Here is a 24,245-nt window from a genome sequence, read left to right as displayed (position 1 = left end):
CATACCATCACTGTTCATCAAAGGCCAAGCTGCCGGTGTTGCTTTCTCCACACCCTTTTAAGGGCATGCTTGACTGAGGATGAATTACCACTAAGGCTCCAGTTCCATCCCAGCTCAGCCGTAGAGGCTCTGCTAACAATTGCCTTTTCCCCTGAGAAAGACCAAGCCATGTTCATACCACACCAGTTTTCATTAAAGCTACAAGAAAATGAAAATCTTGGTGACAACATCCATGGCAAATGAATGGCTACCACCAACAGGTACAAAGCTTTTCCTCTAAAGGTGAGGATATGGGGCAACTTTTTGAGCAATGTTGCTGGGCAACCATTAACCAGTTCCATATATTCTGATTGGATACTCATGGCAATTTGCCAACTGATGATAGAATTTCCCCAGCAAAGAAATGTATGCCCAATACCAATGACATGAACATGACAGAACCACAATGAGGAACATTGTTCAAAAAATTGCCCCATATAGCAGGGATCACATTGGAAATAACAAAGCTACAGCAGTAAAGTGTAACACAACACTCAGATCATAATAAGTTCTCTTGTATCTATATAATGGAGTAGCATCAAAGTAACTATACTACTGTTTGTACCAAGATACTGCCCTTGTGTCTAAACACTGATTTACAATATTTCCATTTTTAGGCAAATCCCAAAATCAGAAAAGATCTAAGTTTTCCCATTGAGTGCAATGGGGCCCACTGCACTATTTAAAGTCACCCAGAATGTTTATTTCAAATAAACTCCACAAGGAAGCCTTGGTCTACATCTACAATGAATAGCACCCTAATCATGATTTCCATTTCTATCTCCCAATATACAGATCAATAAAATCAATTCAAGAAATCAATAATGTTCAAACCGTACGACAGAAGAGACATCTCTGCTTGGGTTAATTGTTCATTTTATTGGAAAACAAATATACAACTTGGAATGGATTCTTTGAGGCATGGCTGTGCCATAAGCTGATAAAAAAAGAAAAGAAAGGTGACTAATTAAAAAGCATCATAAGAACCTGGAGAGACCAACAAATACAAAGAGTTTAGTGTACGAGTACTTGGCCATAAAGGTTAAACCCAGTAGTATTTAACTCGTGTATGATTGCAGCACTGCAATGCTGAGGACTTGTTTCCATTAATATGCGTAGTCCATTGCCCATGCAGAGGCTCCTCCAGAAAGGGGAGAAAAGAGAAAAAAAGATAGGAAAAAAATAAATAAAAAAAAGGAAACATGCCAACAGTCACAAGACACCCAACTCTCCATCAGACGTAACCTCCGCCTACCACCATTCCAAATCTGGGAGGGGCAAGCAGGAGTGAACAGAGGGACCCCAAAAAAGTTGGGGTGCCAGCAGGCCCAGGTGCAGCGAAGAGCCGTTTCGGTGTCTTTGAGCACTGATGGGGCGACAGGAGGAGACAGGAGGACTCTAGAGCAGTAAACATGCAGAGCCTTTGGACAGCTGGGGTATGGGCTGGGGCTGAGACATCAAATTAAAACATTTTACAGATATTACAAACAAAGAAAAAGGCAAGTCATTTTTTTTACAAGAAGTTCTGTACAAGGCCTTCATTTCGCCGTCATCATCTGTACAAACTCTGTAGAGAAAAAAAAAAAAAAAAGAAGCACAATGAGATAGTGAGGTCAGGTGATTATGTACCATTACATCAGCAAACAGTTTCAGTAGGAGCTACCATGGCCCCCAGGTCCCTTACCTTCATAGTTGACTTGGCCATCTCCGTCAATGTCAGCTTCTCTAATCATCTCGTCGACCTCCTCATCTGTCAGCTTCTCTCCCAAGTTGGTCATGACGTGACGGAGCTCTGCAGCGCTGATGTAGCCGTTGCCATCCTGTGGACAGATGCTTGGTTAGTCACACAGTTCAAACACCAGCCACCTTTACACCAGTCAAACAACCTCCTACAATACAACACGAACAATTTACTTGTCTTTGCAAGGGACTTTGCACATTATAAAGTATGTTGTTTAGACGTGATTAAGATCTTAAGCCCTTTCAGAAACACCTTGTGAGTATACATTGGAAGCCATGAAGACAGTTCAATATTCTGATCATATAATCAACACTGAATTGTAGGCAGCATTTATCACCACACATAATTTAAAAGACCAGTTACAAGTTAACCATAAGCATTACTGCACTTAAAACAGCTAAATGAATTACTTTTATAACAGTTTAACAGCTTTGCAGATCCCAGTCTGAAACAGGATATTACAATTTCCCCAATATCAATACCTCTCCAGTGCCCATTGAGCTGAATGTGTAAAATACAAAATCTCAAACATGTTCTATGACTTTCACATAATCTCAATGATAATATTTACATTATTCTAATATTACATTACAGTAGTCCTTAGTTCCATAAAAGTTGCTGTTGGATAAATTACATGTAGAATCATGGGCTGATATTTGGGTCAGTTACATAATATTCTATGATTTTTCCAAAGCTACAAGAGAACACATTGGTTGTCTTACTAGGCTGCAAGAAGAATTTCCATATTCCAACATGGCAACCATGTGTACATTTGTGGACAAAACTTGAAAACATTAACAAACGTTAATATCCCTCAAGAAGGCTACCTTGTCAAATACACGGAAGGCTTCTCTGATCTCCTCTTCACTATCAGTGTCCTTCATCTTCCTTGCCATCATGGTCAGAAATTCAGGGAAGTCTATTGTTCCGTTACCTAGAAAGGAGGGTGTAACAAGAGAGTACATTAGACTCCAGCATGGTCATAAAGCCTTACTAAAGCAACGTGTGCTGGAAGACGTGCGCTTACCATCAGCATCCACCTCATTGATCATGTCCTGCAGCTCTGCCTCTGTGGGGTTCTGGCCCAGCGAGCGCATGACTGTGCCCAGTTCTTTGGTGGTGATGGTGCCATCGCCATCTTTGTCGAATAACGAGAATGCCTCTTTGAATTCTGTAGAGAAGAGAGAAATGAAGTACAAGAGCTGAGAGCCCATCACACACACATAGCCAGCTTCCACACTAAGATCTTATATACAGGTTGCCACTGGGACGTCAAACTTAAACTGAAAGCATGAGTCTAGCACTCAAAGTCACAGTGACACAATCAGCTGTGTACAAAATATTCCTGTATCCATCAAAACATTTCCTAGTGTTTACACCACAGCATAATGGTTTGGAGTTGAGCCTTTGAAGCAGAACCAAATGCAGAGTGTTATACACTTCCAGGTGACTGGACTGTGGTGGAAGAACTAGGGAGGTGGTACATGGCAGCATATGGGCAGTTCTAGGACCTTTGGAAACCAGCACTATCCAGTAGGGGGATATGATGGGTCGGTCTTAAGGCCTTGCACAAAATGCAGAACTGTGCTCTGCTCATCTTAACAGTTCAACAATGTGGGTTACTTGAACACTCAAACTCCAAAGAAAATTGAGTATGTGCTATTTTGAAACATTTGTAGGGGTTCTGCAAAGACAGCTGAATTAAAGTAAACCCTCACACCAATAAATATGGCAAGTTGGCAATCCTTGGCCAAAACCCAATCTGACAAGACAGGCAGAAAAATAATAAGTCACAAGGGTTGAAAGTGCTTACCAGCGATCTGTTCCTCTGTCAGTTGATCAGCCTAAAGGGGGGAAAACATATCATCACCAATGGGCTTCATAACTACTCCAAACACACTTATGCTAAGTCTTCATGCACCCTTACTTTCTGGGCCAGTTGTGACCGTGCCATCGATGTAACTTACTAGTAATCATGCGAAAGTGCTCAACGGGCATTGCATGGCATTCTTGAGCGGCATCCCGCAGCAGATTTACACATTAGCAGTGGCCGGGACAAGGATAGGTTACCTCCCGTCAGCTAAAGATAGAAAGGTTCACTCTAAACCCTCCGCATAGTGCTTTGGCCTACCGACCATATTTAGGTGAACTTCAATGCTAACGTTAATTTACGGAAGTGAAATCAGGGCTGCTTAAACGTAGTTGGGCTGGTCCAAAGTCGCGAACGTTAATATTAACGTTAGACGAAATTAGCAGCTAACATGGAAAACTGTGAACAAATGTGTTAACGTTAGCTAGATGTGTATAAAGTTGAACACTAATAAGCATAACGTTACAGGTTAACTTGCATGAATAACATTTAACGCGAGTTCAGGCTTCTTTAAAACTTTAACGTTTAAAAATTGTAACACTGGCTTTAACTGCTAAGATTATGAGACAACAGCATAATGTTAGGCAGCACTCATGTCTGCTAATGCTGCCCATCTTCACTGTCAGTCAATAATATTGTTAACGTCATGTTAGCTACTCAGGCTTCGCAAAGAAATTCCGACTAACATTAGCAAATGTAACCTACGCTAGCTATGAAGGATTTTCGGTTACGTTAACATCTGCAATTATAAATAACTAGCCAGCAAAGACGATCCTAGCTCGTTCACGCTAACGTTTGCGTAGTAAAACGCATAGTAAAACGTGCTAGCTGCTAACTGTTACCTTGGCACATATATATATCTATGCCTTGGCACATTTTAATATTAGCAGTTGCTAACTGACGTTAACGTCAAACATCTGCTAATACTGGCCATCAATGCACAAGTTATCATCAACACCGCTGGCAAACTAGTAAAGTTAGCAGCTAAATTAGTTTGAATATTTTAGGGTGCTATAAAACATTTAGGCCTTAGTTAAGAAGCGTAACTATTAGCTAACGTTAACTAATTTACTATGACACACCCCAAACAAACTGGTGGTATTGTTCGTATTGTCAACACTTGTGTTGACAAGCTAAATTACCATCCTAGCGTGCTACCGCAATGAGTAACGTTAGCAGATAGTCTAGAAGCTAAATGTTAAGAAAAAAATAAGTTATTTCAAAAAGGTTTCAAAGCTAGTTAGCCATAACGTTACGGGTTGCCCAACTCTGCGTGTCGAAGTTAAACACGTAGCTAAACTATGCAACACCTCAATGAGGGTAAATTACCTTAACAACCTAGAATACAGTTAATGTAAGGTTAACCAATTTGTAAAGAAGTCAGTGAATACTCTAACTTCACTCATTCAAACACTCCAAAAAGGCACGCAGTGGCAAACGTTAGCTAGCAAGTTCATGCAAGCTTGAAGGGGGAAGCGCATTTGTCGTTAACGTTACACGCCCGTTGACAGATTAACATGAACGTTATATCCATAAAGTATAACCTTGCGATTAGCGGATTACTCGTTAGTAATGTTACATTATGTGTGCAACGTTTATGCATCCACAATTACAAGCACCGTCAAGTACTTTAAATCAGGAGCACCCACTTTTAACCAACTGTGTGGGTCCCGCCATTTCCCGGCTCAAGAAACAATTGGGCCAACTTCAAAAACTGCCTTATTATAACATAACCATTCATCGCCCCTACTACACATTCTCTGATGCACCATATATGTAATATTTACTGTGTTCTAAAAAACATTCAGCAACTTCAAATTTTAGTTAAGGACTTACCATTTTCAAACTACTCGGGGCTCCACACTCCGCCACAGACACAAATGTATGAACGTCGGTAAACTCAGACCCGCCTTGACGGTTGTACATAAACACCTCCCCTACACCTGTGTCAATCCGCCTGCTCTGTTTCAATCTGGATACCAATTGCTTTAGCCACAATTAGAATATTTTTAAAACGATATTTGTTTTTAAGTGTCGTGTTTCGCTGTGGTATGAAAACAAGTTGGATTCTGATAGAATGTCTGCATTTAAATACTAAACACATAAAGGACTATTTGATAGCGTAGGATTATGTTTAGCAATTTGGCCGTATGGTCTCCTCTGATTGGTCCGTTCGTACCCGCAATGCGTCACTCCTTTGTCATGCACCGTAGCGCTCAACCACTCACAGACAAGCAGAAATCTGTCCACTGGTAGATGGCTTCAACTGACATGTCATGATGAAGCCCTTTTTGGTCAGTATTTAATCATTCTGGAGGATGTAGCCTTGTTTTAATAGATGCTAACCTAATACTATAAAAACCATGGCCTTTGCTGGTCTTTTTAAGGTTTCAAACAGGACTTTGAGAAGTTTTTACCAGGCCTGTGCATTGGACTGGACTGTAGTTAGGACAGCCAACCACTTAGCCTCTGATGGTTTTGTGTGCTGAGGTAAGCAGTTATGGATCTAGACCTAGGCCTACATCCAGAGACACCACACAATCTCACGCCGCTTAATGTGTTAAAGAGAATTATGTACCCAACACCTAATTAATGCAATGCTGGTGCCACAGATAATGTTTTCCTGCCTGAAACACCCACAGATGACTTTGGGTAAAATTCCTTTAATTGTTTCCATCACAAAAGAGCCAAGTAGTTTTGCGTGTCATGAAAACATGCCTCCTGTTGCTTAGTGGTGTTTTGTTCGTTGCTAGCCTACTCAACAACAGAAGAGTTTCACAATCAGGCTACTTGAGACTCATTTAGTAAGAATTGTGCCATGCATTAATCCATGTCCGCTCTGGAAATGTGTTGCTAATAGGATGACAAACATAAACAGGGCCATAAGTACCTGAGCAATTGAGTCCAGATGGATTCTCGTTAGGCCTTGTTGAAATAATTACTTTTTAAGCCCTTGTATCTCAGCCCCCCCCCCCCCATACAAAATTATTGTCTTTCTGATAATACCACACCTTGCCATCTCTCGAAGGTCAGTGCTGGCTTAATATGGGGATGAGTTGGTAATAACCTGAAGACGTGTAACCAAATGGAGCAGTGGAGCTCATCCAGTACCCAGTAGCTGGCATCTGACAGACGGGATTGTCTGGTCTACCTGTCTCCATTTGCAAGATTTATGCAAGCAGCTCCAAATGTGTGTGGCATAATCAACATTCTTAAGAGGTCTGCAAGTTTACAAAACCATTTACATGCCTTTCAGTGAGTTTAGGGACAGATGAAAGCAGGCTAAACCTGCACTAGTTCCAGCCCGCTGCATGGGTGGGTCTGTAGTACCAGAAGCCAGAACTCATAAAAAAGCATGAGGAAACAGTGAATCATCAACCACTGCTCCTAACACGCAGACAACATGTCTGTTTCCTCAGTGTCAGCATCTGTATACTTAAGGCAACACATTTCTTGAGGACTGACCAAATATAGTCAATTTATTATCAAAAATAAGTCATGAATTATCCAAAAGGTATAACAGTTTGTTGGTGTATTACATTAGTGCTCATGTGAGAATCAGGTGAGACTTCCTCAACACCTTCCTTATCTGAAGTTTCAAATTGTATTCATGAGAATGTTTTATTGAGGAACTATTGAGATGATGTAAAGTAAGTAAATACATTTATCACACACATGTCTGAGTCACCTTAGTGTTATCACACAGCAGCTATCATAATTTAAATGAGGATTTATATCACAATGAGATATTTTTGCCCTTTACTACCAAACTTTTTAATGCCAATTTATTGGTCTTTGTCATAGCTGGAATATTAATATCAATGTCTGTTCCTTGTGGACAATTTTCTGTTTTGGACTTTTGTTGGCTTGTCTCATCAATTTCTCATCATGAGGCAGGGGAAAGTTAGGACAATCCCAATGGCCTAACACTAGAACATAATCATTATTGATAATTGATTATTATATTATTTCACGTGCCCCAACAATTCTAGCAGCACCCCTGGGTGAATGGCCCACATACATTTTAAAATTGCACACCAACAGCAAAGCATCTTGCATTATTTACCCACAATCAAGCATAGCATGCTGAGCTTCCCCACAAGACCAATCATCTGTGGTTGCTATCCTGCATACTCAAAGCCCCTTTGAAATATATTAAAGGAGTTTTCCAAACAATCCAGCTTAATTCCAAACAAGTTCTTGGTGTTTCTTGCCCTATAGTTACAGAAGAAACTTACAGCAAAGGTGTTTTATATTTCACGTGCCCTCCTGGAACCCTGTTTAGTGTTTGCCTTATGAATTGCCCTGGTGATACAGGTGTGTGCTGACACAACAACAATGTGTTTAGCATAGAACATAGAAGTAGAAGAAAACATTGTTGAAACAGTTCGTTAAGCCAGAGAATGTCTAATAAGTGCTCTGGTTAAGCAGTCGCATGAAATAAGGAGACTACAGACAATTCGGTTTTCAATTCAACTGTTAAATAAAATTGTCAAGGTATGTGACTGCTATGTGAAATTTCAAATGCTTAGCCTACGCACTGCATTGGGTGTGAGCACCACTGGAGAAAACACTAACATGCAGTAAGCTAATGTTAAGCTAAGTTAAGCTAACGTGTGCTTCTAACTTAGCCACTAAAGGCTGATAGGTTACATTGTGCACATAAATCATGACAGGGGAAAGAAAAACATTTTAATATGATAAATAAATGGTTTGGTTTGTTTTGACAAGCAACATGTCAGGTCGAGTGCCGTGGCTGAGTTGAGGTGGGGCTATGTCGTCATAAAGTTGCCGGCTTCGCACCTACAGGCTACACGGCGAAAGTTAGCCGGCGGTTTCAAAAGTTCCCACTTCGGAAGCCGGTTTCAAAAGCTATCGGTTTCAGTCTCCTAAACTGCCGGCGTCGTGTACATGCAAGGCGTAACCGTTAACAAAACCTCACCGGTTTCACAAAAACCGGTGTCGTGTGCACGGCCCCTTAATGGTCTGCAGGGCTTTGTGATGCAAAACAGCCACCACCACAACCAGGGGATTGTGTTTCCTCAGGAGTGGTGAAGAAAACTCACTTGGTGTCCCAGACAAACTGGGGTCACTTTGGAGGGTCCTTGAATGTTAAGCATATTATGGGGTAGGTTGGGGGCAGGGGGTTGTATACATCTGTGTGTATGATACTGTGTATATTTTAGGCAGTAATTGAGTTTTACCCTGCATGGTGAATCTTTCATCTGACATCCTTGATATCCATCAGATATCACCAGCTGTGCAGCAATCCACACACACATTGATTAAATTAATTTGCAGGCCGCACTGTACTTTAAGACCAGCAATAAAGCTGGGTTAAGGAATTTTGTAGTATGTTGATGTTGACCTGTCTAAGAAAAAAGCCTGCTTTTATGACCACTGTAAATGAAGGCCACATGCCAAAGGTTAATGTATCCTGTTGAGAGAAAGTGCTGGTTACGCTGTGTGGAGGGTCATGTCATGAAGACAAGTAGGCCTACTCACCAGCAAGAAGCCTCAGATGGTAACAGTCTGACTGTTTGTAAGTCAGCCACCATACGGATTCAGGAATTCACATTTCACGTTCATTCACTGAACCCTCATGAATAACAGGTGAAATGACTGAAAGAATGAGAGGTGATGTAATCAGAAAAGTATCTCCCCTAAACAAGGTGATCTGTAATCTGAAATGTATCTCCCCTAAACAAGAAAAACAAGAAACTGCTCAAGGTTATAGGCCTGGGTGTTTTATGTGAACCAGTTAGCCAAGGTCTTTTAGTCCTGGTCTGTAAGTTAAATCATTATGGCTCCTCTTCCACATCACACTGTATTTTAATCCAAGTATAGAATTCCAAGTTCCAAGTAGTCTAAATTATTCCAAAAAATAACACAATGTTCTTCATGAGAATCAAACATTTAACATCGTATTCTAAGTATAAGTAGAGACTTAAAGATTTCAGAGTGAAGCAAACATAATCTTTGGGCACTAATAGAAACGTTAAGTTGTCAGTATAGCGAATTTAACATCGTAATCTGTTGGGCAGTCTGTATCCTTTTCCTGACCTAGTGTACATGTGATGTGGACTTATGTAAAATATATTTATTCACTTAGACGAGGGCTAGAACACAACCATTTCTGGTTCATGGAAATCCTTCTCTTTGTCATGTTCTTGTTTTATAGCAGTTGGCCTGTGTCTCTTGTCTGCCAAAGTTCATCTGTTTCTGAGATAATGCTTTGTTCACAGAGTGCTGAGATAACATTCTCTGAGGTCATATTTTGTGGTTTTAATGAAATCTCTGTGAGTGTGGCACACAGAATTAGTTTCAGTTTGAAAATGGGATGCATTCATGGACTTTGTACCCTCTTGACTTCAGATATCTTTATCATGACAACAGAAGCTGGCCACTTTGTTGGTGCAACTTGAACATCATGTGATGTTCATGATATGTTGATATGCTCTGTTGCTCATAATATGCTCCTGATTTAGGCAGGCTGCTTTGGAGTTTCATGGGCTAATAACCCTATCTTTAGTTAAGGCTGCAGCTGTAGAAATGTGTTGGTGGTATTTCTACAGTGTAGAAGTATGCCAGTGGAAATAGTCAACAAAGCATGCATTGCATATATACATCTTGTGTGTCTAAGAGTGTATACATGTGTATGTGTGTGTGTGTGTGTGTTTGATCAGCGAAATAATGAGTTGGTCAGTGATTGGACCAGTTGAACCAGTGTGCTGAGTGTGGCAGGTGTGTGACGTTTTGTTTGCAAAGGATTTCTGTGAACAGCGCTGCACAAGGCATCATCCAGCCCCCTGCAACAAGCTGTCGACACCCACCTACCTCACACCAATCTACATGCAGAAAGTGACTACAGCAAAGAACACAAATAGGCACGTACCTGCCTGTCATACATAGATAAGACACCCATAAAAAGATAATGAGACAAACAGGCCCTTGGTACACAAACATGCAAACATTCATGAGAACATGTGAGTACACACACACACACAGACAAATATGAACACATTGTGAGTATGGGAAATGCTAAGAGTGAGCCTAAATATAACCATCAGCAGCTGCCCACTCACATCTCTCCAAACCCACACTTAAGCGTTCACTCTAACAGCCACACAGAGCCCTAACGCTACATTCATTATCCACTGTCTATGAGCAATAACACTAGAGAGAAGATCAAGAATAAGAGGAAATGACAAGGAAGGGAGGAATAGGTGGTGAGTACCAGGATGGTGCGAACAAGAGAACCATGGAGAAAAAAAAAGTGAGGTGGGCTGAAGTGATAAATTAGAGTTAGAGACAAATAGAGAGAGAGAGAGAGCAGTGGGAGGAGCAACACAGAGGCTGAAACGCCTTGAAGCAAAGGAGGTTTATTCTGCCACTGATCTGATTTCATTCAAATATGAGACAGTGTGGTCTCAGACTGCTGTTACTGCCAGAGTGTTTATACTGGCTTAAATATCTCCTTCTCTGTAAAAGTACTCTCTAATGATAAGGTAAAGCATTTCAGCCTGAGTCTGTTGAATGTAAGTTTTCCTGTGAGCAGGGAGACCTTGCAAAGACAGTTCCATTACCAAGTTGCGGCACAAGTCCATGCCTGCCCTCCAGTGGTCAAACAGCAGCATCACAGCCAGTTGAAATATCTGCCTACTTCTGATCCCATAGACTCATAGCCTGAATTACATTCACATATGAATATTCCTTCTCTAATTGGGGGCCAAGCAGCGAAGCTGCAAAGGCACCCATTGTGTTTGTTAGTTTTATTATTATTATTATTATTATTATTATTATTATTACGCTTCCGTCATTGAAGTCAATGGCAGCCCATAGAATCGTCTGGTAAAAAGTTGTGAAATTTGGCACACTGATTGAGGACAGTCTCATGATTAATTTCACCAAGTTTCATACCGGCACCTTGAGCGCTCTAGCGCCACAAACAGGCCAAAGTTGGACGTGTGTTCACACACGTAACTTTTGACCCGTTGACCCGATTGTCAAAAATGAATCCTTGGACCAAGCCGAGTTCAACGCATCTTATGACGTCATTTTAGGTGGGGGGGCTGGCTGGCGGAGGCGCTGGCAATACTCAGCCCTGTTTCAGCCCTACATAATCAGTTATGTTTGATGTGACACTTGTTGAAAGTGTTGATCACGATGTCTGCTGAGTTCTATCTTGTCCCCGTGGCTACTCCGGCCTATTCTGCTTGGCCCCCTCATTGCTGCTTGCAGCTATATTTAGTTTCTTTTGTTTTTATAATATCCATATGAAGTTAAAATGTCATATTTACATTTACATGTATTCATTTAGCAGAATATTACCACACTCATATAGCACACTGTATTTTCCATGATGAGGCATCATCTACTCCACAGACAGATAGGTTTGTTTACAACGACACACTCTGCTGATCTGTGAATTCCATAAGGAGTGAAGTCCCCACAGAGTGAAATGACGCCATTTGTTTGGAGAGCAGGAAGTATTTCCTGTCTATATTTGGCCAACGGATCGAGCTCTGGAGGAGCTGGATAGCAAAAGGGACCCCTGATACACATACCCAGTGGCAACAAGGTGGAACAATGTCACTGTCATGTTGAGACTTTACCTGCTTCAGTATAGCTGTAATGAAACAGCTAAGAGCAAAAAGCCATGGTGAAAAGTCACAACCAAAAACACGAGAGATATCATTATTATATGAGCAAGAAAGCAATCCATTTTTATGTTCTTATGTTATTTTTTCATGTTCTGCATGACCACTACTGATGATAGCAATGTTGTACGTGGGAATTAGCTAGGCCTACTTTAGGCCTTAAAACACAAATTCAATATCTCCAGATCATTAGCTTCTGTTCAGCTCTGAAATGTGAGTTACTGTGCCACAGGAGGCCTCTCACCCTTACATTTTACCTCTGAGTCCAGCATCAATGGAATGAATTGAGAAATATGAACATGGTCTTTCCATGGTGATGGATATTTGTGCCCTGTGTAGGGGGGTAAAGGGAGGATGATAGAAATATATAAAAGTATTTTTTTACCCAGTGGATGCATTATGAGCCAACGAAGTCTCCAGGAAATGAAGTGCCAAAGTAAGATGAGTCGATGAGTTATCAACACAAACAAACTATTTTAACTGATGCGAAGGCAAAGACGTTGTAGGCTGTGCGACTCAGAGAGGAGCAGTGCTGCCATCTCCAGGTAAAGGCGAGTGTTGACATCAACTACAAACTACATTAGCGTTTTGGATGTTTTTGCATCCAAGTGCCCTGCAGAGGTGACAGTGACGCAGACAAATTTAGGTTTGAATAATTAATTTAATAATTGCATTGCTTTCGCAATGAATATAAGCAACACGAATAATTTCCCAGGTTGTTATCCGTAAAATTGACAAAGTTCTGTTCACAAGAGGAAACAGAAAACCCCTGTGACTCAGAAGGCGGGACCTCGTTTCTCAATTGGCCACTGCGTGCACAGTCTGGCGGGAGATTCCAGCATGGCGGTGCAACCAAAGCAGAACCTGTCTATGGACAGTGCGTCCGAATCGGGTTTCTTAAACTTTTTTTTCTCTATGCCGGAAAAACCAGACACTACATTTAGGGTTTTTGATCGCAACGATTACTACACTGTGCATGGAAAAGATGCCATCTATGCAGCAAAAGAGGTTTTCAAGACTAATCAAGTCATCAAAAATCTCGGATCAGGTAACGTCTGTAACTTGCTAACTGGAGACTGCTAATCTTGCCTTAATTCAAAGTGTTCTACTCGGTTGGTTAGTTTACCTATTACCTACTTAGCTCGTTGTAAATCTGAAAAATACATCTGATGAATACCTTATGTGCCTTGGTTCTGGATGTGGTCTGGCAAATTAACATTTCATTTACCGACAGCATTCGACATGGCCAGCTATCTTGACCTGCTTAGCTTTAGCTGCAAACAGGCCCTGCATGGTCTGTTTTCACGCAACTTGTGTTGTCTGTGCAGGGAGCAAGAAACTTGAGAGCGTGGTCCTCAGTAAAATGAACTTCGAGTCTTTTGTGAGAGATCTGCTCCTCGTTCGCCAGTACCGCGTCGAAGTGTACAAGAACAAGGCTGGCGGCAAGAGTACCAAAGAGCATGATTGGCAAGTGGAATACAAGGTAAGTCATTCGTGACGCGGAATAGGTCTTACTTGCACCGCGCCATGATTTCTGTTCTTATTATCATACTAACAGAGAAGGACTTTGCTTTTACTGCGCAGCTGCTTGTTAAAACATGCTGTCTAGATGTAATCATCCCCACAATGAATGTTCTTGATTGGTAATAAGTCTTTTGGACAGTCATTATTTCATTGTGCTCGTCAAGTGCATTATGTTTGATCATGACATCGCTTGAACAGGCATCACCTGGAAATCTGGCCCAGTTTGAAGAGATCCTGTTTGGTGGTGGTGGGGCTCCAGGGGAAGGTGTGGCAGGTGTGGTCGGGGTGCGTGTGGGCTCTGGGCCTGATGGGCAGCGTGTGGTCGGCGTGGGTTATGTTGACTCCACCCTCAGGAAAGTTGGTGTTTGTGAGTTCCCCGACAACGACCAGTTCTCCAACTTGGAGGCCCTGCTGGTGCAGATGGGACCAAAGGAGTGTGTGTTGCCAATGGGGGACGCAGGGGGAGACACAGGCAAGCTCCGACAGGTCAGTGTCAGTACACTACTATGATGGCAGATTCATAGTCAACACATCACTCCCATCATGGGATATCTACTCTGGACAAAGCTATGCCTAATGTCTGATTTAATGGGATGGCTTTTTCATTTGTTTATGAATGAGACTCATAATATTGAATCAGGTGTGCTTGTGTAAAATGCTCAGTAATGTTTATGTGCTGGAGTTGGAGAGCAGTGGGGTATAATTCTGATGTTCGTTTGTACATGGCTGCTTGATTGTATCTGCACCCCCCCCCCCCCTCCTCCTCTGGTTTTATGAAGGTTGTCCAGCGAGGAGGAATCCTATTGTCGGATAGAAAGAAGTCCGAGTTTACCACAAAGGACATTGTCCAGGATTTGGACAGACTGTTGAGAGCTCGCAAGGGTGAGACTGTCTCCAGTGCTGCCCTGCCTGAGATGGAGAAACAGGTGTGAGGCCAACATTATTAATGACCGCACAATACAACAAGGCAATACACAGCACAATACAACAAGGCAATACACAGCACAATACAACAAGGCAATACACAGCACAATACAACAAGGCAATACACAGCACAATACACACTCTGTCATACATGCAGCCGTGTTCCTCCCTGAAATCAGGAATGTGTGTGTTCTCTGCAGATTGCCATGTCCTCCCTGGCAGCAGTCATCAAGTTCCTGGAGCTTCTGTCTGACGAAGCAAACTTCAACTCCTTCCAGATCACGACTTTTGACCTAAACCAGTACATGCGTCTGGACAATGCTGCTGTGAACGCGCTCAACCTTTTCCCTGTAAGAATAAGACTTTGACATGGGCTACATCGCCGTGCTGATTTATCTAGTGACTCGCTCTCCCCGAGGACATGATGGGATGTGTCTCTTTAACGTCTACTACTGTGTTTAAAATGCTTTAGGGGTCGGACACGACTGTGGGCTCCCACTCCCTCTCAGGCCTTCTGAACAGGTGCAGGACCCCACAGGGCCAACGCCTTGTGAACCAATGGATCAAGCAGCCTCTGATTGACAAGAATAAGATCGAGGAGAGGTGAGCCGAGCCACGCTTTGTTTGCCTTGATTTGTTCAGAGAAGATATTCTGTGTATTGAAGTCTGATATCCATCCTACATTGAACTGGAGACTTTTTGTGTGTGTGTGTGTGTGTGTGTGTGTCAGGCTGAATCTTGTGGAAAGCTTTGTGGAGGACTCTGAACTGAGGCAGAGCTGTCAGGAGGACTTGCTCCGGCGCTTCCCTGACCTCAACCGCCTGGCCAAGAAGTTCCAGAGGCACAGTGCCACCCTGCAGGACTGCTACCGCGCCTACCAGGCCGTGGGTCAGCTCCCTGCGCTGGTCCTGGCCCTGCAACGCTACAGTGGTGAGCAGGACCCACGCCCTTTTAGACAGCTTGCCCATTAAAACGCAATCACTGCGTAGTCTCCTCTTTATCTCTCTCCCTGGGTGCGTGAGGGAGAAGGGAGAATATGTGAGTGAGAAAATGGAGATGAACGTCTTTGGCCTCTTATCCCTTCCATCTCTCTGCTCATGCTTTTAGGGAAACACGAGGTGCTGTTGAATGCTGTTTTTATCACTCCACTCAATGACCTCATCTCCGATTTCTCCAAGTTCCAGGAGATGATTGAAACCACGCTGGACATGAATCAGGTTAGCAGTGGAATTGCATACTGGAGCTATTAGGCCATGAAAGTGTTCAGCTTGATCTGATTTACTCAGTTACAGTTCTACTGGGATCGGCACAATAGGCTTCAGTTTGTAACTGCTCTTCCTGCACCTGCACTTGTTAATGCAACTGTGGAGTGACTGCTTGCTAGTATAAGTATAAGTATATATACTTTTTTGATCCCATGAGGGAAATATGGTCTCTGCATTTAACCCAATCGGTGAATTAGTTAAACACACTCAGCACACAGTGAACACAGTGAGGTGAAGCACACACTAATCCCGGCGCAGTGAGCTGCCTGCTTCAACGGCGGCGCTCGGGGAGCAGTGAGGGGTTAGGTGCCTTGCTCAAGGGCACTTCAGCCGCGGCCCACTGGTCGGGGCTCGAACCGGCAACCCTCCGGTTACAAGTCCAGAGTGCTAACCAGTGGGCCACGGCTGCCCCGTGGTAGGTAGGTAGCTAGCTAGATTGATTGCTAGTTAGATTGTTGGAAGGAAAGTGCTCACCATCTCGTTGACGCCCTGTGCAGATTGAGCACCATGAGTTCCTGGTGAAGCCCTCATTTGACCCGACACTGAGCGAGCTCAGGGACAACATGGACAGGCTGGAGAAGGGCATGCAGTCAGCGCTGACCAGTGCTGCCAGGGAACTGGGTATGTGTCACTGACCTTTACTTACTCGCTCATGCATCAGACAGAATAATGAAAACGCTTACTGACAGATTTTGATGAATTGCATGATTGAGACCAGCCAATAAGAAACAAACATTTCAACTAACCCCCTAAAGCCTGTCCCAACCTGTGGGGTCTTCTTCCTTGTCATCTGAAGGAAGCCATTGTAATTTCTGTTACAGGCCTGGATGGAGGAAAGACTATGAAGTTGGAGTCCAATGCCCAGATTGGCTACTTTTTCAGAGTGACCTGTAAGGAAGAAAAGAGTCTGAGGAACAACAAGAAGTTCACCACACTGGACGTACAGAAGAATGGCGTCCGCTTCACTAACAGGTCCGAGGCCCTCTCTCATATATTAGCCATAACCCATAGATATTGAAAAAGTACAAAGAACATGATGTATGCATGTATGTGCAGTCATGAAAATGTAATACATGCTTGTATGTATATGTTTTATGTTTGTGTCTTGAGAATGAGAGTTTTCCATGATGTAGTAGAAAAAGAATTGAGCAGCAAAATCAAAGTTGATCACCTCAAATAATTCTTCTAATTCACCTCTCATAAGCACTTGTCCACAACTGACAATTTTACATGGGGCAAACCACAGAAAGTGTATAAATCAAACTAACTGTGTGCACATACATATGCTATACTGGGAAATGAAGAGGAGGATACATTACTGTAGGCCCACTGTCTCTGGTCAGTACCTGTATAAACACTTGCATACACCATACATTTGATCAGTAATAGGAAGTGAGTGGGACCGAATCGTGTTCTGTGAGAAAAAGGATTTGAGCTTGAGTCAGAAATATTTGTCCCTGCTGTGCCATCTGATGACCACAAATGACCAGGCAGGTGACCGATGCAAACTGAGGTGTGATGTGTTTGCTCTGCAGCAAACTGAGCTCACTAAATGAAGAGTACACGAAGAGCAGAGAGGAGTATGAAGAGGCCCAGAATGCCATCGTGAAGGAGATCCTCAGCATTGCCTCAGGCAAGTCCCTACACATGACGAACCACACGGGTGCCATTCATTTACACTGGTAGTGACCACGCCTGGGGCCTGTACTACGAAGCGGGGTTACTGGCTTATCTGGGTAACTTCGAGAGTAACTTGATCACGTGCGGCGTAACTTCCCGATTAACCCATACTATGAAATGTGGATAGGTTTTAACCGAGGTATGGTGCCATGCCAATTTACGCTGCATCTCAAACCTGCTCCGAGCAGGTTATGTTCTTGGTTAACCCGAGGTTTCCGTTAACCACACCCTTTATAAGTACCACCCCTCCACTAACAATTCGAGACAATGTCGGCATACCTGGATGATCCATACGACATTGGAGCGCAAATCGTGAGGTGCTCTCTTCGAGGGGTTTTAGAGACCGCCATATATATATATATATATATATATATATATATATATATATCCGGACAATATTCTCTATGAAGATATAGATTGTCAGCCGAGGGAATTCGTTATCTTTGTCAGATGATCTAGAAGTCTCTAATGTCACCCGTCATAGCAATGCCCTTACGTGGACATACTGTATGTCCGAAAATAAATCGGACATAGGCCTAGCCTAGCCTACAGTAGGCCTATGCTGAACTTCTGAGCAAGAATAGCCTAAAATAAATCGGACATGGCCTACAGTAGGCCTAATAAATTACAATCACCATTTTAACAAACTTCTTGAATTGAATGTCATATTACTGTACCCTGCACATAAAGGCTACACATTTCCACAGCACCAGAATCCGACCGAATGCCTCCCTCAACCCCTTCCACAATCGGCCTTCCACTATTATTTGCGATGGCCAACTCCTTTGATACTGTAAAACACTCCTTACAGTAGTGTTCAAAGACACCTTTTTCTTGTTAGCTGTAAAACAGAGGCCAAGTGAAGGCTATAAGCATACTAGGCCTACATGTTTTCATAATTAAGAAATATTAATGCAAGCTATAACTATAGGCCTATAAACCTACTATTCTGAATAATGTGTTTGTGTTTCATTTTCACCTGCTGCCATGTACGTTTGGCAATGGTGTTGCATCTGAAATGTTCACAGGATTAGGCATACACTAAATCAGTCAATGGGGGCTACTTAAATATTCATATCCTATTACTGTAATCTATATGCCCACTTCTGAATTGTGTTGCATCTGTAGGCATTTCTATGAACTCAAAATAGGCAATTTAATTATTTCAACTCATTTCAAACATTCCGCAAGCTATTAATCCTCCGTAACACATATTTGAAGAACATGTGGAAATAAAACTTTTACTTTTAGGCATTTAGGCTACCCGATCTGCAATACGTTGCCAACAGCCTTGCCTTGCTTTGTTCACTGCCGACGTATTTGATTTTTGTCGTAGAGTGGGTTTTAATTCCTCATAACTTTTCATAATAATTGTGCATTCCTCATCCGTAAAATTAGGTGATTGCGTCATCATTGAAAGTGGTGACTTGCGCTGCAACCCGCCCCTTTTATGTGAACGCGCACACACTCCAATTAGGTTAACCCCGGCTCAACAAATCAACTTCATAATCAGCGTCGTAGTACCGATTAACACCACTTAAGATAACCAGGTTTTGTCAATCCCGGTTTAACAAAGTAACCCTGGGTTACATCTGGGTAGGTTAAGCTCCCTTCGTAGTACAGGCCCCTGGGCTGCCTCGGTGTTGTAGTCTGTGTTTGGCGTTTTTAGATTGTTCTGGTGATCTTAGTCAAGGATTCTGAATCTGATAACTGTCCCGCAGGCTACATGGACCCGCTGCACACACTGAACGAGGTGACTGCCCAGCTGGACGCAGTGGTGAGTTTTGCGCTGGTGTCCAACGCTGCCCCGGTGCCATACGTGCGGCCACGCATACTGGACAAGGGCTCAGGCCGCCTGTTCCTCAAGGGCTCCCGCCATCCCTGCGTGGAGGCACAGGATGATGTGGCTTTCATCCCCAATGATGTGTCCTTTACTCGCGCCCAGGAGACCTTCCACATCATCACAGGTACAGCCAGTCACTTCAGGAACAACATAGATGTGCAAATAAGTCGATCTGATCTCGATCTATAGTTTCAGGGTTCCCAGCTCCACTTGATTCCCAGTATAAGATAAGAATAGATTGTTGAATCTAATCGAATCCTCATCTCACCTATTACTCTTTACAATAACAACATAAACATTCTTCCAGATCATCTGCTACTGCTACAGTTTTCACATTCATCTGATCCAAATACTTTGGAGACTAGTAAAAACTATTTTATTCTGTATTAAATACTGAACATTGTTTTTGATATTGTAGCTGGTGGCACTATTAAAGGCATAAGTATAGATGAAGTATAACATGGATGCATCGGTTGTCAATGACTTAACAAAGTATCCACTTTATCCACTGAAACAAAGTGGATAAAGTTTTTTAAAGTTGATTAAAATAAATTTTTATTGTTGACTGACAGGTCCTAACATGGGGGGCAAGTCTACCTACATCCGCCAGGTGGGAGTGATTGTGCTGATGGCGCAGATCGGCTGCTTTGTGCCGTGCGAGGAGGCGGAGGTGAGCGTAGTGGACTGCGTGTTGGCACGTGTGGGTGCTGGAGACAGTCAGATCAAGGGTGTGTCCACCTTCATGGCTGAAATGCTGGAAACGGCAGCCATACTCCGGTAGGCAATTATTCACCTGTTCCTCAGCCTCTCTGCCTCATACTAATCAGTAGTAATAACACTTGTGTTTGTTTAGTGCACTTAGTGAGATACTTGATTTTTCTGACTCCATTTACTCTACTACTTAGGGTGCTGTTTTTCATACTGTGTATTGCTGAAATTGCACAAATGCAACATGTTTGTTTATCACTGCAAAGCCGTCGCAGCAAAAAGCAGTTGAGGGAGTTTCTACTGCCATAACAACGTGTGCTAATCACGTCAATAATAATGATGGCTAACATGTTAGTTTTTCAAACGACTGAAATAAAGACACGCTAACCAGAAAATTTGGGACGCATCCAGTTTAGCTCCATAAATGAATATGGAGATTCAGGTCAACTCTCATGTCATAGCTCATTGTGCCCAAAGTCGATCATCATACACAGGTTTCCCGTTTACCAACAAAACTAGATGCGCGTGCAGCCGTGGGGCAGAAAACGCCGTCCACAACGTTATAAACTTAACCTAAATAGTCGGCTGCTGTAAGCTACAATCGGAATTTTTTGTATATCCCTTTTGTCTCAATGATGACATCTCCTTTCAGGCTATATTTCAGAGTTTGCCGTTCATTTGCATTATTAATATAACATCGTATTTTGTCATTTTTGGCGAAGACATGCATTCTGTTAGGGATATTGAACATATTGAACATTCTCTAACCATCGTGATATCGAATTGGTGCAGTTTTCAGCAAAAAAACAAACTTTATTCTTTTCATGGAGAGCACTGCTCTATGCTGTTCTATGGTGCTTTCTGCCTCTTAGTTGCGCACGCATGTTTTCGTGATGTTGCATAGAAATCCATGTATAAGTTTCTTCACTGCTTCCGTCTACCGTTGTGCTGGATACAAACGTCTCATTACTCCGCTTGTAATTGGTCAGCTGTCAAAAAATTGTGTGATGTTTTTTTTCCTGAGAAGTTGGACTTTTCTTAATTTTAAAAAGACACCCTGAGCTGCAGGGAACAGACTTTTTTTGAAAACACTGTCTACTCCATAGGATTATATTGTAAATGCTGCAAAAATAACACTAGTCTGAACACACCCTAAATCCATACCAAAGGTGTGTACGTTTGTATTTTTGGGTGTATACATTGATGTCACCTAGTACCTTGGTTTAAACAGTTTAGTTATAGATGTTATGCATGACCCACAATGCCTCACAACATTTTTGCCACTGTTTGTTCCCTCAGCTCAGCCACAGAAGACTCCCTTATCATCATTGATGAGCTGGGCCGGGGCACTTCCACCTATGATGGCTTTGGCCTGGCCTGGGCCATCTCGGAGTTCATCGCCACCGAGCTGCGCTCCTTCTGCCTGTTTGCTACGCACTTCCACGAGCTGACCGCACTGGCCCAGCAGCTGCCTACCGTCCACAACCTGCATGTCACTGCCCTGACCTCCCACGACACACTCACCATGCTCTACAGGGTCAAGAAGGGTGAGGGGCAGTCGTCTTGATATCAGACAGCATTTAACGAAACTGAGAATCAGACCTTTGCCAGATCAAAAGCTCTCCTTGACCGTCTCTTGCTGATTTTTGTTAGGCGTGTGCGATCAGAGCTTTGGGATCCATGTGGCGGAACTGGCCAACTTCCCTCCACATGTGATCGCCAGCGCGCGGGAGAAAGCCCTGGAGCTGGAGGAGTTCCAGGACCTGGCCCCTCGGGAGACTGAAGGGGAAGGCGACACTGAGGGACCTGAGGCCAAGAGACGCTGCCTTCAGAAGCAGGTGAGAACTGCAGCCACTAGTGGTGCAGAGGACCGTTCCTTTTGAATGGCCCGAAATGTTTGTTTCATGTTGTAGCCTTTTTGCCAATGTACACAAGTTTGTGTAGACACACACATGCACAATATGGCAGAATTGTACAATGTGGATATAGACAAATATTTGGGAGTCACCAAATTATACTATGTCTGTTGCAGACTTGCCTTATATTAGTGAAGCATTGCACACACATGTGTACAGACACAAACAAACGCGCACGCACACACACACATATACACACATATACACGCATGCCCACAGGTGCACAACCTCTATATGCACGCACACACTGGGATAATAAGGTAAACATCAACATATTGCAAAGCAGTATGTAATATAATGGCAGAAATATACTGTACATGTGCAATGCAAATACAAACATACGTTTAAGTGTCACCAAAGAATACTTTTACTGAGGTACTGCGCACAAGTTTGTGACCTTGTAGAGAATATGATCAGTGTGACTTTAGAATACACATTTTTGTACAAAATCTGAACATTTTGTGAAATGTACATGTACACCTAAGCATCAACATTCATTGAGCAACCAAGGGGAGAGCATGTAATAGTTTACAAGGAATTACAGGAGTAGGGGATGGAGAGAAGTTGATCAGCGTGATTTTCATTTCTTTGGATAGTACACACAGTACCATGTGGGTGTTGTAATTATTTTCCACTATGCAGTACATCTAGTTTAAAAAAACCGCGAACAGTTAAAAACAGGTTTGTTTGAAAACCATTTTAGATGTTATGAATGACCACTAGCCATCCTATTTTCAGGAGGGGGAGCGTCTGATCGAGGGTTTCCTGGCGCAGGTAAAGGCCTTGCCCCTGAAGGGCTTGACTGAGGAGGCTGTCAAGCAACGACTCTCTGAACTCAAGGCTGAGCTCACAGCTCACAATAACAGCTTTGTCAACGAGATCGTGAATCGGGCTTCTGGCAGCAAGCTGGTCACCACCTAAGGGTCGGGTGCTCCTGCCTTCACATGTTTGCTCCCACCTGTACAGCAGTTACATTCAACCTATAATCTACATTAGATAAAACATTAGTGAGCTGTTTTAGAAATGTCTTATTAATTGTCTTTTCCATGTTTGTGTATGTACTTTTTTTCGCCGAGTAAAAATATTTTCTGCACAATCTAAGATTGGTTTGTGTGATATTTCATGACATGAGTTTCGCAGTGTCACTTTCCCACTCCTGCAGAGTCCTGGGTTTTGTAGTCACCCTGAACTGAACCCACAGGTTTCCATTTGGGATTTTGGTCAGGATGGCCATGCCAAAAGCTTGATTTTTGTGTTCATTTCACCAATTTTGAGTGGATTTTCCTTTGTGGTTTGGATTGTCCTGTTGGAAGATCAAACCATGACCAAACTTCTTGGCAGAGGTTGGTCAGCTTGGTTTTGATTTAAAATCAGCTGGTACTGCTGAGAATCCATAATGTCACATGAAGAACTACACTTCCAAGGCCTTTGATGGAGGAACAGCCCCACAGTCTCAACTCCACTGCCACATTTAATGTATGGTATGCATGGGAGCTTTCTCTTTATTTCTATGCCAAACTCACTTTGAACATTTGGAGTCAGAGATGCATTTTGTTTTGTGTCACGACACCACCCTGTCCTAGTTAAAGTTCCCGTAGCGTCTAGCAAACCCCAAGCAGAGAGGATTACGGTGGAGTTAGGATTCTTCTTTTCTTCCTAAGTTCTTTGCTCCAAACACTTTTGCTTGTGATTTAAAAAAATAAATCAATACAAATAAAATAGGGAAGACCCCTTTTTGGTAACCCTCCAGTTTGTTGGCATGGAGGCAATGTGTAATGGTGGATGTGGATGGTGATCCAAGGATGCTATCAAACTTAAGAGACCTCCTTTGATTCTTGCCGTGGCTGCTGACAAAATGGCCCTGCCTCCTCTACAAGGCTGGTTCATGACTGTTTTGAATCATGAGCTTTCAAATGATGCTTTGGTTATGCAAGTACTAAAACAAAGAGTTGTACAAAATACTTAAACTGCTGTTGATAATTTTATAGAACGTTCTACTACTATTGCTGTGTTTTATATACATCAAACTTAACTTGGTCTATTAGTCTTGTGGATAAAAGCATCATATTTTACAT

General features: G+C 42.6%; 2 protein-coding genes across 2 annotated transcripts; one reads left to right on the top strand and one right to left on the bottom strand.

Annotated features, from left to right (window-relative positions):
- Nucleotides 1–898: 898 nt before the first annotated feature.
- On the bottom strand, nucleotides 899–5,635 carry calm2b (calmodulin 2b, (phosphorylase kinase, delta)). The gene is made up of 6 exons (XM_076296349.1): nucleotides 5,487–5,635; nucleotides 3,594–3,624; nucleotides 2,808–2,951; nucleotides 2,608–2,714; nucleotides 1,724–1,859; nucleotides 899–1,606 (listed from the first exon to the last, which is right to left on the bottom strand). The coding sequence occupies exons 1-6, from the start codon at nucleotides 5,574–5,576 to the stop codon at nucleotides 1,578–1,580; spliced, it is 537 nt and encodes a 178-aa protein (XP_076152464.1). The 5' UTR covers nucleotides 5,577–5,635; the 3' UTR covers nucleotides 899–1,577.
- Nucleotides 5,636–13,143: 7,508 nt separating this feature from the next.
- On the top strand, nucleotides 13,144–23,271 carry msh2 (mutS homolog 2 (E. coli)). The gene is made up of 16 exons (XM_076296348.1): nucleotides 13,144–13,358; nucleotides 13,639–13,793; nucleotides 14,033–14,320; nucleotides 14,614–14,760; nucleotides 14,959–15,108; nucleotides 15,231–15,361; nucleotides 15,489–15,688; nucleotides 15,866–15,975; nucleotides 16,521–16,644; nucleotides 16,845–16,995; nucleotides 17,559–17,656; nucleotides 19,425–19,670; nucleotides 20,119–20,323; nucleotides 21,554–21,801; nucleotides 21,908–22,092; nucleotides 22,909–23,271. Exons 1-16 carry the CDS (start codon nucleotides 13,151–13,153, stop codon nucleotides 23,089–23,091), a joined length of 2,829 nt encoding a protein of 942 aa, XP_076152463.1. The 5' UTR covers nucleotides 13,144–13,150; the 3' UTR covers nucleotides 23,092–23,271.
- Nucleotides 23,272–24,245: the final 974 nt, after the last annotated feature.

Source organism: Alosa pseudoharengus, unplaced genomic scaffold (assembly GCF_046254945.1).
Source record: "Alosa pseudoharengus isolate Yale_2024_CS ecotype anadromous, Long Island Sound unplaced genomic scaffold, YU_APseudo_1.1 YU_APseudo_1.1_scf_20, whole genome shotgun sequence".
NCBI classification, from domain to species: domain Eukaryota; kingdom Metazoa; phylum Chordata; class Actinopteri; order Clupeiformes; family Clupeidae; genus Alosa; species Alosa pseudoharengus.
This window is presented reverse-complemented; position numbering and strand designations above follow the sequence as displayed.

Bases quoted from the DNA above. Each gene is read 5' to 3' on its own strand.
- msh2 (XM_076296348.1), top strand. From the start codon at position 13,151: ATGGCGGTGCAACCAAAGCAGAACCTGTCTATGGACAGTGCGTCCGAA. The intron at 15,976-16,520 runs GTTAGCAGTGGA...CGCCCTGTGCAG, and splicing joins CCACGCTGGACATGAATCAG to ATTGAGCACCATGAGTTCCT. The intron at 20,324-21,553 runs GTAGGCAATTAT...TTGTTCCCTCAG, and splicing joins GAAACGGCAGCCATACTCCG to CTCAGCCACAGAAGACTCCC.
- calm2b (XM_076296349.1), bottom strand. From the start codon at position 5,576: ATGTACAACCGTCAAGGCGGGTCTGAGTTTACCGACGTTCATACATTT. The intron at 2,715-2,807 runs GTAAGCGCACGT...CCTCCTTTCTAG, and splicing joins CAATGAGGTGGATGCTGATG to GTAACGGAACAATAGACTTC. The intron at 1,607-1,723 runs GTAAGGGACCTG...TTTTCTCTACAG, and splicing joins TGGCCAAGTCAACTATGAAG to AGTTTGTACAGATGATGACG.